Here is a 20,838-nt window from a genome sequence, read left to right as displayed (position 1 = left end):
TGCCAGCTAGCTGAACACATCTAGTTAGCCAATCATAAGAGGCAAATGTGTGCAGGCACCAATCAGCAGCTAGCTCCCACTAGTGTAGGATATGTGTATATTCTATTTCAATAAAGGGTTACCAAGAGAACGAAGTACATTTGAAAATAGAAGTGAATTTAAAATGACATGCTCTATCTGAATCATGCAAGTTTAATTTTGACTTTCTTATCCCTTTAAATGGATTGGATAAAGCATGACATTTTAAACAAATTTTCAATTTACTTATGTTATGTCTTTGTTAAAGAGTAATCTAAGGTGAGCACCGGAGCATGCATGTGTCTTAAAGGGACAGTCTAGGCCAAAATAAACTTTCATGATTCAGATAGAGCATGTCATTTTAAACAATTTTCCAATTTTCTTTTATCACCAATTTTGCTTTGTTCTCTTGGTATTCTTAGTTGAAAGCTTAACCTAGGAGTTTCAAATGCTAATTTCTTGGAGCTTGAAGGCCACCTCTTTTTAGAATGCATTTGAACAGTTTTTCACCACTAGAGGGTGTTAGTTCACGTATTTCATATAGATAACACTGTGCTCGTGCACGTGAAGTTATCTGGGAGCAGGCAGTGATTGGCTAAACTGCAAGTCTGTCAAAAGAACTGAAATAAAGGGGCAGGTTACAGAGGCTTAGATACAAGATAATCACAGAGGTTAAAAGTATATTATTATAACTGTGTTGGTTATGCAAAACTGGGATGTGGGTAAAAAAGGGATTATATATCTTTTCAAACAATAAAAATTCTGGTGTAGACTGTCCCTTTAGGCAATCCGGCAGCAGTGTTTGCAACTATGTATACAATTGTTTTAAACAGTGTTGCAAACACTGTTGACTGATGCCTAAGGATACATGCTCCTGAGCTCATCTAAGATTACTCTTTAACAAAGGATACCAGGAGAACTAAGCAAAATTAATAATAGAAGTTAATTGAAAAGTTGTTTAAAATTGCACGCACTATCTGAAATATGAATGTTTAAATTTGACTTTATAATCCATTTAATGGTAACAGATTTGAGATATAAATGTAAAATGTTACCTGTGACTCTGATTGTACTGTAATTGCTGCTGCTTATAAAACCTAGTATTCTGTTTTGGCTTTTTTGTTTGATCATCAAAATGCTGCTCACAAGTTAACCACAATTAACTGGGTTGATGTTATATGGTAATCATGTCACTGTTAGTACAAGCCCAGTTGTTATTTTGTTCTTATTTAGGTTTGCACCTAATAAATTAATTAACATGTAAGAATGCAAAAACTGTTTTTTTGACATAAGGAATAAGTTCAGCTATGATTTCTTGAAAATGTGCATACAGTTTAGAGGCACATACTGGTACCACAAAAAACGTGGACATTATTGAAACCTTTATAGCATATAAAGATCTAAAGGTGATCACAAACGTACAATGTATACCTGCCAGAATATTGTACATTCCTTTCTCTATAAAGAAAAAACATAATTTATGTAAGAACTTACCTGATAAATTAATTTCTTTCATATTTGCAAGAGTCCATGAGCTAGTGACATATGGGATATATAGTCCTACCAGGAGGGGCAAAGTTTCCCAAACATCAAAATGCCTATAAATACACCCCTCACCACACCCACAATTCAGTTTAACGAATAGCCAAGCAGTGGGGTGATAAAGAAAGGAGTAGAATGCATCAACAAATGAAATTTGGAAATAATTGTGCTTTATACAAAAAAATCATAACCACCATAAAAAGGGTGGGCCTCATGGACTCTTGCCAATATGAAAGAAATTAATTCATCAGGTAAGTTCTTACATAAATTATGTTTTCTTTCATGTAATTGGCAAGAGTCCATGAGCTAGTGACGTATGGGATGTCAATACCCAAGATGTGGAGTCTTCCAGTCAAGAGTCACTAGAGAGGGAGGGAATAAAAATAAAAAAACAAAAAATATTCTGCTGAAAAAATTAATCCACAACCCAAAAAAATAAGTTTATTTTCATTTTTGAAAGAAAAAACTTAAATCAAAAGCAGAAGAATCAAACTGAAACAGCTGCCTGAAGAACTTTTCTACCAAAAACTGCTTCCGAAGAAGCAAATACATCAAAACGGTAGAATTTAGTAAATGTATGCAAAGAGGACCACGTTGCCGCTTTGCAAATCTGATCAACTGAAGCTTCATTCTTAAAAGCCCACGAAGTAGACACTGATCTAGTAGAATGAGCTGTAATTCTCTGAGGCGGGGCCTGACCCGACTCCAAATAAGCTTGATAAATCAAAAGTTTCAACCAAGAAGCCAAGGAAATAACAGAAGCCTTCTGACCTTTCCTAGGACCAGAAAATAAAACAAATAGACTGGAAGTCTTCCTGAAATCTTTAGTAGCTTCCACATAATATTTCAAAGCTCTTACCACATCCAAAGAATGTAAGGATCTCTCCAAAGAATTCTTAGGATTAGGACATAAGGAAGGGACAACAATTTCTCTACTAATGTTGTTAGAATTCAAAACCTTAGGTAAAAATTGAAAAGAAGTCCGCAAAACTGCCTTATCCTGATAAAAATCAGAAAAGGAGACTCACAAGAAAGAGCAGATAACTCAGAAACTCTTCTAGCAGAAGAGATGGCCAAAAGAAACAACACTTTCCAAGAAAGTAGTTTAATGTCTAAAGAATGCATAGGTTCAAATGGAGGAGCCTGTAAAGCCTTCAGAACCAAATTAAGACTCCAAGGAGGAGAAATTGACTTAATGACAGGCTTAATAGGAATTAAAGCCTGTACAAAACAGTGTATATCAGGAAGTATTGCAATATTTCTTTGAAATAAAACAGAAAGAGCGGAGATTTGTCCTTTCAAGGAACTTGCAGACAAACCCTTATCCAAACCATCCTGAAGGAACTGTAAAATTCTAGGAATTCTAAAAGAATGCCAGGAGAATTTATGAGAAGAACACCATGAAATGTAAGTCTTCCAAACTCTATAATAAATCTTTCTAGAGACAGATTTACGAGCTTGTAACATAGTATTAATCACTGAGTCAGAGAAACCTCTATGACTTAGAACTAAGCGTTCAATTTCAATACCTTCAAATTTAATGATTTGAGATCCTGATGGAAAAACGAAGCTTGAAATAGTAGGTCCAGCCGTAATGGAAGTGGCCAAGGCGGGCAACTGGACATCCGAACCAGATCCACATACCAAAACCTGTGTGGCCATGCTGGAGTCACCAGCAACACAAAAGACTGTTCCATGATGATTTTGGAGATCACTCTTGGAAGGAGAACTAGAGGCGGGAAGATGTAAGCAGGATGATAACACCAAGGAAGTGTCAGCGCATCCACTGCTTCCGCCTGAACATCCCTGGACCTGGACAGGTATCTGGGAAGTTTCTTGTTTAGATGAGAGGCCATGAGATCTATCTCTGGAAGACCCCACATCTGAACAATCTGAGAAAACACATCTGGATGGAGAGACCACTCCCCTGGATGTAAAGTCTGGCAGCTGAGATAATCCGCCTCCCAATTGTCTACACCTGGGATATGCACCACAGAGATTAGACAGGAGCTGGATTCCGCCCAAGCAAGTATCCGAGATACTTCTTTCATAGCTTGGGGACTGTGAGTCCCATCCTGATGATTGACATAAGCCACAGTTGTGATATTGTCTGTCTGAAAACAAATGAACGGTTCTCTCTTTAGCAGAGGCCAGAATTGAAGAGCCCTGAGAATTGCACAGAGTTCTAAAATATTTATTGGTAATCTCGCCTCTTGAATTTTCCAAACCTCTTGTGCTGTCAGAGATCCCCAAACAGCTCCCCAACCTGAAAGACTCGCCACAGTCCAGGTTGGCCGAACAAAAGAAGCCCCTTGAGCCAAACGATGATGATCTATCCACCATGTCAGAGAGTGTCGTACATTGGGATTCAAGGATATTAATTGTGATATCTTTGTATAATCCCTGCACCATTGATTCAGCATGCAAAGCTGTAGAGGTCTCATGTGAAAACGAGCAAAGGGGATGCTGCAGTCATGAGACCTAAAACTTCCATGCACATAGCCACTGAAGGGAATGACTGAGACTGAAGGTGCCGGCATGCTGCGACCAATTTTAAACGTCTCTTGTCTGTTAGAGACAGAGTCATGGACACCGAATCTATCTGGAAGCCTAAACAGGTGACCCTTGTCTGAGGAATCAAGAAACTTTTTGGTAAATTGATCCTCCAACCATGTTTCCAAAGAAACAACACTAGTTGATTCGTGTGAGATTCTGCAGTACGTAAAGACTGAGCTTGTACCAAGATATTGTCCAAATAAGGAAACACCGCAATACCCTGTTCTCTGATTACAGATAGTAGGGCACCCAGAACCTTTGAAAAGATTCTTGGAGCTGTTGCTAGGCCAAATGGAAGAGCAACAAATTGGTAATGCTTGTCTAGAAAAGAGAATCTCAGAAACTGATAGTGTTCTGGATGAATCGGAATATGAAGGTATGCATCCTGCAAGTCTATTGTGGACATATAATGTACTTGCTGAACAAAAGGCAGAATAGTCCTTATAGTCACCATCTTGAAAGTTGGTACTCTGAAAGTTTTCAGATCCAGAACTGGTCTGAATAAATTTTCTTTCTTTGGTACAATGAATAGGTTTGAATAAAACCCCAAACCTTGTTCATGAGGAGGAACTGGCATGATTACCCTGCCCTGAAGACTCCAGGTCTGAAACACACTTCAGAAAAGCCTGAGCTTTTACTGGATTTACAGGGATACGTGAGAGAAAAAATCTTCTCACAGGAGGTCTTACTTTGAATCCTATTCGATACCCTTGAGAGACAATGCTCTGAATCCAATGATTTTGGACAGATTTTATCCAAAAATCCTTGAAAAACCTTAATCTGCCCCCTACCAGCTGAGCTGGAATGAGGGCCGCACCTTCATGCGGACTTAGGGGCTGACTTTAGTTTCCTAAATGGCTTGGATTTATTCCAATTTGAGGAAGGCTTCCAATTGGAAGCAGATTCCTTGGGAGGAGGATTGAGTTTTTGTTCCTTATTCTGATGAAAGGAACGAAAACGGTTAGAAGCCTTAGATTTACCCTTAGGTTTTTTTATCCTGAGGCAGAAAAACTCCTTTTCCTCCAGTGATAGTTGAAATAATAGAATCCAACTGAGAACCAAATAAATTATTACCTTGGAAAGAAAGAGATAGTAATCTAGATTTAGATGTCATATCAGCATTCCAAGATTTAAGCCACAAAGCTCTTCTAGCTAATACAGCTAAAGACATGGATCTAACATCAATTTTGATAATATCAAAAATGGCATCACAAATAAAATGATTAGCATGTTGCAGTAAGCGAATAATGCTAGATATGTCAGAATCCAATTCTTGGTGTGCTAAATTCTCCAACCAAAAAGTTGATGCAGCCGCAACATCAGCCAAAGAAATAACAGGTCTGAGAAGATGACCTGAAAATAAATAGGCCTTCCTTAGATAAGATTCAAGCTTCCTATCTAAAGGATCCTTAAAGGAAGTACTATCTTCCATAGGAATAGTGGTACATTTAGCAAGAGTAGAAATAGCCCCATCAACTTTGGGGATTTTTTCCCAAAACTCTATAGATTTTGCTGGTAAAGGATACAATTTTTTAAACCTTGAAGAAGGAATAAAAGAAGTACCTGGCTTATTCCATTCCCTAGAAATCATATCAGAAATAGCCTCAGGAATAGGAAAAACCCCTGGAGAAACCACAGGAGGTTTAAAAACAGCATTTAAACGTTTATTAGACTGAACGTCAATAGGACTGGTTACCTCAATATCCAAAGTAATTAACACTTCTTTTAATAAAGAACGCATATACTCTATTTTAAATAAATAATTAGATTTGTCAGTGTCAATGTCTGAGGAAGGATCTTCTGTCTCAGATAGATCCTCATCAGAAGAGGATAAATTATTATGTTGTTGATCATTTGAAATTTCATCAGCTAAATGGGAAGTTTTAAAAGACCTTTTACGTTTATTAGAAGGTGGAAATGCAGACAAAGCCTTCAGAATAGAATCAGAAGCAAATTCTTAAAAATTTACAGGTATATCATGCACATTAGAAGTTGAAAGAACTGCAATTGGCAATGTACTATTACTGATGGAAACACTATCTGCATGTAAAAGTTTATCATGACAACTATTACAAATGACATTCGGTGAAATCATTTCTACAATTTTACAACAAATGCACTTAGCTTTGGTAGAACCGATGTCAGGCAGCAATGTTCCAGCAGAAACTTCTGAGACAGGATCAGATTGGGACATCTTGCACAATGTAAGAGAAAAAACAACATATAAAGCAAAATTATCTATTTCCTTATATGACAGTTTCAGGAATGGGAAAAAATTCAAAAGCATAGGCCTCTGATAGAGAAAAAAGCAAGAGGCAAACATCAATGGGGTATTGAAATAATGAAAAAATTTGGCGCCAAGTATGACGCACAACGTAACGTAAACCTTTTTGGCGCCAAAAATAACCGGAAATGACACACTCGCGTCACTAATGATGCCGCCGTGTGAAAGGTCTCTTTTAATAAAGAACGTATATACTCTATTTTAAATAAATAAGTAGATTTGTCAGTGCCAATGTCTGAGGAAGGATCTTCTGTCTCAGATAGATCCTCATCAGAAGAGGATAAATTATTATGTTGTTAGTCATTTGAAATTTCATCAGCTAAATGGGAAGTTTTAAAAGACCTTTTACGTTTATTAGAAGGTGGAAATGCAGACAAAGCCTTCAGAATAGAATCAGAAGCAAATTCTTAAAAAATTACAGGTATATCATGCACATTAGAAGTTGAAGGAACTGCAATTGGCAATGTACTATTACTGATGGAAACACTATCTGCATGTAAAAGTTTATCATGACAACTATTACAAATGACATTCGGTGAAGTAATTTCTACAATTTTACAACAAATGCACTTAGCTTTGGTAGAACCGATGTCAGGCAGCAATGTTCCAGCAGAAACTTCTGAGACAGGATCAGATTGGGACATCTTGCACAATGTAAGAGAAAAAACAACATATAAAGCAAAATTATCTATTTCCTTATATGACAGTTTCAGGAATGGGAAAAAATTCAAAAGCATAGGCCTCTGATAGAGAAAAAAGCAAGAGGCAAACATCAATGGGGTATTGAAATAATGAAAAAATTTGGCGCCAAGTATGACGCACAAAGTAACGTAAACTTTTTTGGCGCCAAAAATAACCGGAAATGACACACTCGCGTCACTAATGATGCCGCCGTGTGAAAGGTCTCGGCATCACGTATGACGCCGGAAATGATGAAGTTGAATCATAAACGTATTTTTTCACGCCAAAAATGACGCAATAAAGTTTAGCATTTGACGCACCCGCAGGCCTAATACCCGCAATAGCAAGAAGTAGTGAATTAAAAAAAAAACTAAACCCCAGGTAAGAAATACATTTCTTAAAATGTTTATATTCCCCAAATATGAAACTGACAGTCTGCAGAAGGAAATGCATGAACCTGACTAATGGCAAATATAAGTACAATACATATATTTAGAACTTTATATAAATGCATAAAGTGCCAAACCATAGCTGAGGTGTCTTAAGTAATAAAAAACATACTTACCAAAAGACACCCATCCACATATAGCAGATAGCCAAACCAGTACTAAAACAGTTATTAGTAGAGGTAATGGTAAATTGAGAGTATATCGTCGATCTGAAAAGGGAGGTAGGAGATGAATCTCTACGACCGATAACAGAGAACCTATGAAATAAACCCCCATTAGGGAAATCATTGTATTCAATAAGTGATACTCCCTTCACGTCCCTCTGACATTTGCTGTACTCTGAGAGGAATCAGGCTTCAACAATGCTGAGAAGCGCATATCAACGTAGAAATCTTAGCACAAACTTACTTCACCACCTCCATAGGAGGCAAAGTTTGTAAAACTGAATTGTGGGTGTGGTGAGGGGTGTATTTATAGGCATTTTGAGGTTTGGGAAACTTTGCCCCTCCTGGTAGGATTGTATATCCCATATGTCACTAGCTCATGGACTCTTGCCAATTACATGAAAGAAACATCATTAGCCCTCAGGTTTGCATATTGTATATAAATAATATGAGCCTTTTGTATCCATAGAAAAAAAGTAGTTTTGGGGTGAATTGAGCTGTATCAGTAATATAGACTTCAATTCCAGTCTGTTAAAAGAACTATTAAAAAAGTTTTTGAATGTTATTCAAGTTCAAAGCCATCCAAATCCACAAGAAACTTTTCTTGATTTTTTCAAGAATAATCTGCAAAAACCTAAATAGTTTGTGTTAAGAACCCTCTCAGAACTTCAATCCATCAGAAAACACTGGTATGGTTAAACATTAAAAGCCCTTTACTAGAATATATTCTTTTAGATGTACACAAATATATATGAAAGTGTTGAGTACATACAGTACATATCATGAATTAATATCATAAGTGATGGAAAATAAAACAGTATTTTGACATATTAGAAAGACATTGTCAATACTGAATCAATTACCACATTTGGCTTTAACTTTGTCTGCACATAAAATTAATCCTCTGTGTAAGTACGTTTAGATCTGCAAAAGAACATAAAAAACATGAAAACGTGTGAAAATGTAATTCCTATATTTTCCATGTTTACCTAAATTGAATTTAAGATTTTCCAGGTTTATGGATATGGAACTAATAGCGATTGGGAAGCTTAGTTAATTCAAACAGCCATGATTCTAATGGATTGGAATGCCATAGAAAAATAAGCTAAAATACCCCAATTTAATTCCTCATTTTTTACAATTCAAATGCTAAAGGACTAAAAAAACACACAAGGGTCTTGATTTGAAGCATTGGCAAACCAGGAAGGGTTGTGTTTGCCTAGGATTGTACCTCCAAGTTCCATTTTACAACAGGAAGCTATTTTGTGCATATATAAAATGTGACAGAGTTAGGTCAGAAAAATGTTTAATAACAAACAAATTTCTTTTAAACTAATTGCTCCCTTAGGATTTGTCAGATCATTCTGAGTATCAACTAATTCATATAAATGCTCAGGATAAAGAAGCATAAACATATTATAAAGACACCTATGGATGGATTTATAATTTAACACATTTTATTTGATTCAACAGGACTGATAAAATACTTCAAGATGGGCATTGGGTATGTACAATACTAACAATTATCACAAGATCAATTGTAAGTATAGACATTTAAACAATGCCAATTATGTCTTTATATATATATATATATATATATATATATATATATATATATATATATATATATATATATATAAATTGCTTAGTATATATCACATACATCACATGCTTTTATTTATATTTATATCTACTTTTATTTTAATTTTCAAAAGCAAAGATATCACAATAGAAAATACAGATTACTTTGGCTGAATAATTACATTCTCTACAATATTACGTTGTGTATAATGCAAACCTATATTAATTATTTAAGCACATCATATAAATTATTTTGTTAAAAATTTGTTATGTGTGAACAATACAAAAGGAAAAAAATCAGTGGCTTTTCTATGCCTCAACTTCAGTATACAACATACCTTTCTTCTCTATGTTTATGCCACTCTTACTTATTCAGCTCTTAGTTTAGTTTCTCTTTATTTATGCCTAATGAACAAATAGATAAAAATAAAATTGTATATCTCATCCTCTTTCATTTTTTTCTTAAAGACCTACAGAATTGGAAGTGTGGGGAGAAAAGTTTGAAAATACCACTCTTGTAGAAGGATTTATTCTTTTAGGACTAGTAACAAGACCTTCATTGGAAAAACTGCTTTTTGTAATACTTGCTGCTACCTACATTATGACGATTATTGGCAATTTCCTGATCATTGGCATTATTAGAATAGATTCTCGTCTGCACACCCCAATGTATTTCTTTCTTCTTCATCTTGCTTTAATAGAAACCTTGTATACCACTACTGTGACCCCAAACACTTTGAAGAATCTATTGCATGAAGACAAAAGAATCTCCTTTGCTGGCTGCTTAATTCAGATGTTTTTATTCATTAGTCTGGGGGGTTCTGAGTGTGTCCTTCTTGGCACCATGGCTTATGATAGATATGTTGCAATATGTCATCCTTTACTGTATCCCACAATCATGAATCAGTCTTTTTGCCTCCAACTGGCTCTGACTTGCTGGGCTATTGGTTTGTTGAATTCTTTGATGCATACCATTCTGACATCAAGGTTGCCCTTCTGTAATGACTTTCATATTCAACACTACTTTTGTGAGATTCCAGCCATTTTAAAGCTCTCTTGTCAGGACATTTTCCTTAATGAACTTTTAGTTTTTATTTTTGGGGGATGTATTACTGTGAGTTCTCTTACTCTTACACTTGTGTCATATGCATCTGTTGTAACCACAGTGCTTAGGATCCCTGGCAAAACCATGAAATACAAAACTTTCTCTACCTGCTCATCACATTTAATAGTTGTTAGCATCTTCTTTGGGACAGTAATCTCCATTTATTTATTTCCTGTGTCACAGTCTTCCACTGATCATGATCGAGTAATCTCCATAGTATATGGTGTCCTTACACCCCTCTTTAATCCTATTATATATAGTTTTCGAAATAAAGAATTTCAGAAGGCCATGAAAAAGTTGTTAAACATGCGAGTAGCATGATCCATTGTTTTAATAACACTGACCAATCACTGTATGCTTTAAATGAATGTGAACTTTAATATTTAAAAGTTTCCAACATTGATAGATAGATAAATATAGATAAATATATAGATATGCAGCAAGTAAAACAGAATACCACAACCATCATGATGGTTTTATATATATATATATATATATATATATATATATACTGTATAAATATATATTATTTTTGTGTAAGATATAATTAAAATAACTCACCAAAATGTTACAAAATGAATATATATTTTAGACTCATATGCATGAAGGCTTTAAATGTTTTCAAATATGGCAAGAAAACAATTTAGTATATAAAAAAGACTGAATACCTATAAAATATTCCCATAAACACATTAAAGAAACTATCCTGTAAAACAGGTTTCTCCCTTAGCCAAATGCTCACGGGCTAACACAGCTGTAGTAAACTTTTGATGTGCTTGGCTTAGCGTGCGTATTACAAGTTGAATGTAAAATGTTTACTCACGAGTGAAACCCAGTAAAAGTATTTGCAAATGTGCTAACTTTTTCTCCCTATACACTTCAATGGAGTGTGCTGATCATATATATATATATATATATAAATATACACTCACACATACACACACACATACATACACATATATATATATATATATATATATATACACATACACACACCCCCTGTGGAGCCCTATCCATATAAATACCTTAGAACTTGAAAAATACATTTTTATTCAATTTTATATTTTTCTTATATTTAATGTAAATAATTTACATTCCAGTGTTCTTCACTTAGAAGAACATATTCTTAGTATTTTTAAATATATATTAATTCATATCTATCTATCTATCTATCTATCTAGATAGATAGATAGATAGATAGATAGATAGATAGATAGATATAGATATATATAGAATTATATTTTACAATAAATCATAAGATATATAAAGATATACATTTTTAAATAAATAGAACATTTTCTTCTATGTGAAGTACATTGGAATGTAAAATATTTATAACTTTCTTCGCCCTTATCACTGTAGGTCTTACGCGGTGTTGGGTTAGCACATGAGTGATAGTGTAGTAATATGTGGGCAAACCAGTCCCCATTAAAATGAGGTGTTAGCGTGCAAGCTAAAAATATATTTAGCGTGCCACTTGCAATCTGGTCCAAAGTCATTATTATCTTATCTGCCGCATAATATTTACAGATCAATACATAGGGCCTGGTGTTCAAAAACTTGCAAGTATGGAAAGAAATCACACAAATGTTTTGGGGACATTTTTTGAGCATTATATTGTAATATATATCTCTCATTCACATCCAGATCCCTGCATAGCCAGATAAACCGCTTTCAAGGTAAAATGTGCCTTTCTAATCTTGTTTGAGAGACCTCATAGTACTGTTTAAATTTCTTTGATAATCTCTCCAGAGCAGAGAAATCATTGAGCCCTCAGAAAGAACAATGAAAAGTTTATATTTTAGTACCTCACTTTCCCAAGCCCCCACTGGGAGTATTATTTCTTCTAAGGCTTTTGGTTTACATACATTTTGTATAATTTATAGTTGTGCACTGAAATTTTCAGTATAGGTAAGGTATACAACAGGCAAAATCAGCTATTTTAAATGACAAAATCAAGGTAAATGAGTTAGTTGTAAACATTTTAATACACCCTTAAGGCAAAATAAATCATTGTGAATACATTAAGGGGAAAATCAAATCACAGTACACTGTCACTTTGACTGAAAGAGCAATAACATTTAATGCCTGACTAAAATAATCCTAATTAAAATACATATATATCAAGAAATATTTTGGGGTCGATCACAATCCTTTAGAAAAACTAATGATTTATCTACAAAAATCTCCTTAGGCTTTAATGGGGATTTTCTGTAGAAAAACATTAAATTAACTTTTTCTAAAGGATCGTGACTTGTTCCATAATGTTCTGTAAAATTGGCACCCTTAATCTAAATATTCCTGTTTAATCTTGATATTTATAAGTCTTGTTTGCCCATTATCCTCAAATGGGAAAAGTTGATTTTATGTTTTTTTACTGGTTAACAACTGTATATGGGTCTTGTTTGGAGTCCCCCATATGTTTCATGGGATCTTCTTAATGAGTTGGGACCACTGCAGCTTTCCAATATGCCTGTTAGTGAGTCCTAATTAAGTGTTTAATGAATTGTGCTTGAACCAGGGCAGACAGATAAACAGAAGCTTCTTAAATGACAGTACAATTTGTGTGAATAACCATGAAATCATCAGTCTTTGAAGAGGAGTAGGCTGTAGTTCAACTGTCCACTAAATAAAATATATGCTTTAATGGTTAGAATGTCTTATTTCTCAATGAGAATGCAAAGTCTGTACTTAGAATGGTCTTATTTTAACTCCAGATACATTTTTACTGATTAGTTATGTACAGTATACACTAATTATGGCTTTGTAAACTTAGTAAACAAATAAACTACATTATTTTTTGCCTTCCGAGTTGATTTATATTTAAAATCCCCCTTTCTTCATTACTTTTATTGTTTAAAGGTATAGTCTAGTAAAATTTAAACTTTCATGATACAGATAGGGCATGCAATTTTCAACAACTATCCAATTTACTTTTATCATCGCATCTGCATTGTTTTCTTGGTATTCTTTGTTAAAATCTAAACCTAGTTAGGCTCAAACTGATTTCTAAACCGTTGAAAACTGCCTCTTATTTCAGTGCATTTTTTATGTTTTCACAGTTTGATAGTGCTAATTCATGTGTGTCATATAGATAACATTGTACTCACTCTCGTGGGGTTATTTAGGAGTCAGCACTGATTGGCTAAAATGCAAGTCTGTCAAACGCACTGAGATAAACGGACAATCTGCAGAGGTTTAGATACAAGATAGTCACATTGGAAAAAAGTGTATTAATATGACAGTGTTGGTTATGCAAAACTGGGGAATGGGTAATAAAAGGATTATCTATGGGGGGCGGAGCAAGCTGGGCTGCTGAGCGGACGCATACTGAAAGAGCTCTGCTCTTATTATATATATAACTAATACTTAGACCGCTCAGTATGGCCCAAACTATTACAATATTGTGACTAGTGAGCTGGAGCCCAGTGCCATAGGGTTCAGGGAAGAAGAGAGGACTTAAAACTACTGCCTGGAGCATTATTTCTCCACCCGCTGTATATGCGCTTCCCGTCTAGTGTGCGGCCATCTTGAGGACCACGTGGAGTACAGCTGTAAGGGAAGGAAGCATTTATATCGCAAACAACGCATTTAAACCTATCTTGAGATGGAGACTACCATGGAAGCTTTGTTGCAGCTAATAGCTGACAAGATGGAGAGTCAGTTTAATACCCTAATGAACATCCTCAGAGACGCCCGTAGCCCTGCTTCTGTAGGAGAAACTGAATGCCTACATGTACAAACCTCCTATAGATCGCGAGATGCCTCTGGGAGAGAAGAGCATCCAGTAGGAGAGCTGGGGAAACTGGCTCTTTTCGTTGAGCAGCGAATCAGTACCGCATCTCGGAACCCGACTGAGAGACGCACAGGAGGTATGTCGGTATCTAGAGCTGGTCAGGGTTATATGATGGACTCTGGGAGGATGAGCTCTGATCCTCCGGCGATGTGGCTAATCATTGAGGGTCATCAGGTCCAATCTATATGTGAACTAAACCCTAATACTAATCTAAAAATTGAGATATCTCCCACGATCCCTGGTTTTAATTCAGCTGCTCCAGATGGTAGGCTTAATAAAAAGGCTAACCCCACTCTAGATTTTGACAGTTCGGGACACAGATCGAGAGAAGCCTTTACTCTGACAGATGCTAACTGCAGCTCATTGCCTTCCCGGTGTTTTGTCAGCTTGGAATATCGTTTAAGTACTTTTGGCAGAGGTACTTCGCTGCTCCTGTATTTTTGGAAGCTAGATCTGGTGTTGGGTGAATTTATGTTCACTGCTCAGCCATCTCCTGCGGCTAGACTTTGGACGTTGGTGACAGGACATATAAATATGGAACAGAGGTGTATCGGTCTTATGGTAATCATGGTCCTCTAAATGACGAGTTCTTACTCTGAGAATATGGGAACTTTTCTTCTAGCCTCTTCACCTCAATCCAGCTAGCAGACATTTCAGTAACCTCGGTTACAGGCATTGGCTAAACGACAGATATTCAAGTCTCTCTATGTCACACTGTTAATATAAGCAACCTCCTCAGCAGACTTGTTGCTCTTAATAGGGTTTATACACTGTTATATGGTTATCTATTCAATTCATGGCAAGGGGAGCAATATTTACAACCCCTCATATTCATATAATATGTAATTTGTATATTCCTTAGTGTTTAGCTTCATAATCTCTGTAGAGGTATTTTTAGCATTATATGTTGGCTTACGTTCTGAATAACCACTAGTTTAATTTAGAGTATATGTCTTGAGACCTCCTCCCTGCTTAATTATCATAAGTAATGTCGCTGCACCCCTTGCTATGGGGAGAGAAGTACACTCTAACATAGTTATATCTAAAACCTTAATAATCTCCCTACATTTATCTTAATCATCCTATATTAGGGTTTCCAACATTAGATATTAACTAAGATGTGTCAGCAATCACTAGTACTTGTTACATGCGAGGTATTGCCCTTCATCCTCTATCACTACCAGCTTCTGATAAAATGTAACCTGATGAGAGATCTTGGATACCTACTTATATTCTTATTCTACCTATATTCTGCCTGCACTGATTTATGTATGTCCCTTTACCTGATGGGAAATTACTCTGGCTCTCTCATGGTAACACATTATACCTACTCCCCAGCAGGGTTAATCTCTATACCAAATAAGAAGGTCTTCTGCACATGATGTTTTGAACCTGGCTCTTCTTAGCTTAGTACATTATATTCAGTTGAGGTCTGACATACTGACTTTAACATGCTCTCTCATCCTATCTCAGAGAGTCCCATGCTACAGATTATAACCTCCATATTAGATATTAGGTATTCCCCCAGAGTTGCCTTTAACATAGATTAGCAGGATATTGGTTCATGCTCTAGTATTACTTAACAATTAATAACTATACTTTGCTAGCTCCCACACAGATAATGTCGATATTCCTAGACCCAGATCCAGTATAAACCATCATTCTTCATAATATCTATACTTACTGAGTTCCATTAACCCCCTATTTCTCTTTACATTCCCTCAACCTCAGATAACACACGTTTCTAACAGGGGCCCAATCTCCCTCCCTCCCCCCACTCCTTCTGTTCTTTCCTTCTTCTCATCTTTTCTTCTCCCCCCCCTCTTTCATTTCTCTAAAGCAGCTCTGGCCTGCTGATTTTCCCCATCTTGCTTTTTTCAGTACTAGGTCCAAAAGTGACCATTCTCAACGCTAATTTCCTCTCTCAGTGTCCATCAGCTTTGTTGGGTTCAAAAGTAACCCTTTGTTTTCATAGAGGAATTCATTTCAAAATATAATATATAAAAGAGGTTCAAGATGACTAGCCATACAGATTTAATGTATTACTCTTGATTTAATCAATATATATCTGTTCGTTATATAATTTGATATCTATATTTTATGGTATTTCACATATGTTGTATTATCTCCATAACCTCAATAAAAATATATTTAAAAAAAAAAAAAAAAAAAAGGATTATCTATCTTTTTAAACAATAACAATTTTCAAGTAGACTGTCCCTTAATAAACTAAGCTCAGGTAAACCAGTTCTAGATTGAGCATTGCAGGTAAAAAATCTTTCAAAGTATTTAAAAGTTTAGAAAGGTTGTAAATTAACCTTGCTGGTTTTATAGTTAATTACCTGTCTAGTGAAAACAAGATCAACATGCTCAGAAAGCCCTCAATTACTAGGAGGCATTTGATGTACTTACAATGTTATTTTAAGAATATTATTAATAAGGCATTTAAATTCCACAGTCAAGGTTCTTAAAGGGACAGTAAACACCTTGAGATTTTTATATAAAATATTGATTTATCTATAATGAAAAAAAACTTTGCAATATATTTTCATTATTTATTTTGACCCATTTTTATGTATTTTAGATCTGTAAATTGAGCAATCTCTAATTCCCAAATGGTGGATTAAAATTAACCCAAACACGTTCACTCAGGGTGATTGACAGGCCCTTATCTCTTGCGATAGGTTAAAGCAATACATTCTTAAGCTAGTGTGTAATCGGACATATATTTGTTTGAAGCGGACAGGTTCCTTGTCTGCATGACCTTTAATACAACATGGGGTTCCTACTGTGACTAGCAGTACCAAACATCAGTCATTATATATGCTATGACAGGATTGGAGGAATCACTGAATGTGTATCTGTCCAAAGCTGAATGCACATCTATATACCTATATAAATAGTTTAATTATTAATATCTTAAAAATAAAAAAAAGAATGAAGTTTCTAATGATTTCAAGTTTCACATCAGGATTATCTAAATTTGACTCATATTAAGAGATAAAACACTGGACTCTTGGTCTCTTTATTATTTAAAATGACTGTTAATAAAATAAAATATTTTCAGCATATGACTTACTATTTTTTTAAAGTGCTTATTAAGTCATCCTTGAGGAGTCCTTGTTAAGGTAGCTGCTTTTGTGTGTAACCCTGAAATGACTTACAGTCTTACTCCCCTTTTTAATTCCAGACAGTAAAAGCAATCAAAAGCCGTACTGCATGCCCCACAGAGAGATAACAGATCCTTTGCTCAAAGTAAAATGGGCTTTGCTATTTCAAACTGGGGATGGCAATTACTGTTTTTGCTTTAGTTACATGTGACCTCTAAAAAACATATTTTAAAAATGTATTTCTTAAATCTTTACTAAAGAATCTCCATTACACAGCAAAATATTGATGATATTAAAATGAAACACAAGAAGGAAAGCATACCCCCCAACTGTCCCGATTTTCGCGGGACAGTCCCGATTTTAGGGGTCTGTCCCGGGTTGATAGCCATCAGTCCCGATTTGCCCTAAGCATTAAAAAAAAAATTTTTTTATTTTTTTTTATTCTATTGGGCCCATACTCAGAAGCAGCTGGCATTGCTCTCACGGGGTTAGATACTTGTTAGATTCCCTGTGGAAAAGGAATGGTGTGTGGGTTAAGCAGGAGTAAGAAGGCTGTATACACTCTGACCACGGCTAATGGTGACCTCTCTAACCTACCTCTGTTAGTGATGATGTCTAACCCCTGGTGATAATACTAGCATACCTTCAGTTTTATACAATGAGCAGTGCTAATACCAGGGTAATGAACAGTGGCAGCCACAGACTGCCAGCTAATGTGCTTGCCAACCCCAGGACCCCATACAATGAATTACAGATACCCATTTATGATGTAGTGTGTGTGTCTATCTGTATCCATAACTGTGTGTGTGTATCTGTATGTATAAGTTTATGCTATGTAGTGTGTGTGTGTCTGCATGTATAAATGTAAGCTATGTAGTGTGTATGTGTATCTGCATGTATAAGTGTATACTCTGTAGTGTCTGTGTATCTGCATGTATAAGTGTATGCTGCATGTATAAGTGTATACTATGTAGTGTCTGTGTATCTGCATCTATAAGTGTATGCTATGTAGTGTGTGTATCTGCATGTATAAGTGTATGCTATGTAGTGTGTGTGTATCTTCATGTGTAAATGTATGCTATGTAATGTGTGTATCTGCATGTATAAGTGTATGCTATGTAGTGTGTGTGTATCTGCATGTATAAGTGTATGCTATGTAGTGTGTGTGTGTGTGTATCTGCATGTATAAGTGTATGCTATGTAGTGTGTGTGTATCTGCATCTGTAAGTGTATGCTATGTAGTGTGCTACTGTGCATTTTTGCTGACTTTAAAGGCCAGAATCTAGAATATTAATGGGGAATGCAGAGAGCAGTTTTAAAGAATTTATTATTAAATGTCCAATTAAGATAAAAATATTTAGCAATGTCTTTGCAAAGTCTAATTAAATACATAGCTCACATAGCCATACCAGTGGTTTGAGTTTGTCTTTGATTTGCTGCCTAAGTGTATTAAAATATGACTTTATTTAGAATTTTATTTATATTACTTTGGTCTTATGATTTTTAAGCCCCACCCACCACATTTCACATTTCTTGCCGCGGGGGGGGGGGGTGGTGTCCCTCTTTTGAATTTTGAAATGTTGGGAGGTATGGGAAAGCTTTAGGATTTTTCTAATGCAAAGTTAATACAACAATAGAATATTGACAGCTGAGTTAAAAAAATAGTTTAGTAACCACAATAAGCAAAACTACATCAGTGAATGTCTTTTTAAATTTTTAAACATATTTTTTTTTTTTGACAGAGGGAAATAGCAAATAAATATATAAATAAATAAAAATAAATAGTAATTTAAATTCTTTAGGAATTTAGGTTAAAGGTTGAACAATTTATTTGACCAGTTTAAGGCTGAAACAAAATTTGGAGAGATTAGCTTGCAATGATATTACATTTTACCCGATCACAAGCATTTAATGCACCTGTGAAAATTAAAACAAGGAGGACATTTTGTATTTTAGCATAATGGATGGTTTGTTATAGTTTGGTAGTGCTATCTAAGGCTTCTCTTTCAGAAATAAAGCCTTCATAAGTTGATCAATTTTACCTACCTGATTTGATCAATTATCCCATCAAGGACCCTGTTTATATAATTATAGGACCCTGTTTAAATAATTATCTAAAATCTTGGGTAACATTTTAATATTTGAATTTAGTAGTAATATGGACCTAAAATAATAAAAAAATGATTGGATGTTTTGTCAGGTTTTGGTAGAAATGTCAAAAGGATAGAATTAGTAAATTGGTGACCCTCATTCATTCAAAACACTTTTCTGAAATAGGTAGCTAGGGGTTGTCCAAATGTTTTAAAGTATTATCCCAAATCTATTAAGTCCTGGTATTTGAGGGCATATCCATTATGACAGAATTTGAGGAATAGTAGGAAAAGAAGGTTTTAGCATGGCAAGGCATCTAGTAGATTGCATGGCTTTTTCTTTAGCATGCTAACAGATAGATGTGACAAGGGGGACAGGCAGCTCTGCATTGTTTTGTAACTTTTTTTAATTGCGTAAGTGTAGTAGATTTAACAAAAAGTCTCTCAAAATGTTTTTAATCCAGATATGCATAAAGCAAGAGCATTCAAATAAGACCATTATTATAATACATGACAAAATTACAAAATTGGCACTTAACAGATTGGTTACTTAGCAACATCCATACATTTTACCTTGCCCCATCACTATTAATACAATTGGAAACAAATCCCTACATAAATTGATAAAGCTATGGGTTTCATACCTTTGAAGCTGGGTCTCTGTGTTCTTGGATCTGTTGCTTTCCTTTAGGCCACTGAAGGGCTTTGGTTCAGTTTGATATTTTCTGCCTGCACTGACTGGCTCTCTGGATCCACCTGGCTGACAGCTACAATTAGTTATCTATTCAGCCTGGGACTATTTAAAAAGATATGAACCCCAATTTTCTCTTTCACGATTCAGATAGAGCTTGTGATATTAAACAACTTTCAAATTTACTTCTATTATCAAATGTGTTTTGTTCTGTTGGAATCCTTTGTTGAAAAGTTTATCTAGGTAGGCTCGGGAGCTGCTGATTCGAGGCTATACATATATATTTTGTCCCATGTTATTGGCTTCCCAATGCATTCAGGTAGCTTCAAGTAGTGCATTTTTTTTAACTAGCTGACTGATCTCCTGGCCTTTTCCCAGGGTTTCCCTACCCTTTCAGTTTTTGGATTTCACTTTAGTTGTGGTGCATGGTGGAATGTTTTCTCTGGTATTTTAAACCTTTTGCCTAGCTTTAACTTACCTTATGTCTGCCTGATTCTGTACTGAGTTTGTCTGGAGGTTATTGACCTATACCTGTCTGACCTCGCTGCTGTGGATCTCTCCCTAGACTTGGTGTGGACATATAGTTTAACCCAGGTGTGGGCCATTGTCTAACCCAGCCTGGGCCTTTGTCCAACCCAGCTGAGGTTCACAGACTTCTGGGTGCAAATCTGTTGTCTTGTTTAGAGCTTGCAAGATTTTAGTTACAGCTTAGAGAGATACTGAACCCAATTTTTTTCTGTCATGATTCAAATAGAGCATGCAATTTTAAGC

The 20,838-nt window shown here is 35.4% G+C and overlaps 1 protein-coding gene across 1 annotated transcript; it reads left to right on the top strand.

Annotated features, from left to right (window-relative positions):
* The first annotated feature begins 9,187 nt into the window (after positions 1 to 9,187).
* LOC128647086 (olfactory receptor 2B6-like) lies at positions 9,188 to 10,701 on the top strand. Its single transcript, XM_053699902.1, has 2 exons — positions 9,188 to 9,198; positions 9,744 to 10,701. Exons 1-2 carry the CDS (start codon positions 9,188 to 9,190, stop codon positions 10,699 to 10,701), a joined length of 969 nt encoding a protein of 322 aa, XP_053555877.1.
* The last annotated feature ends 10,137 nt before the right edge of the window (positions 10,702 to 20,838 follow it).

This window comes from Bombina bombina, chromosome 2 (assembly GCF_027579735.1).
Source record: "Bombina bombina isolate aBomBom1 chromosome 2, aBomBom1.pri, whole genome shotgun sequence".
NCBI lineage: Eukaryota > Metazoa > Chordata > Amphibia > Anura > Bombinatoridae > Bombina > Bombina bombina.
This window is presented reverse-complemented; position numbering and strand designations above follow the sequence as displayed.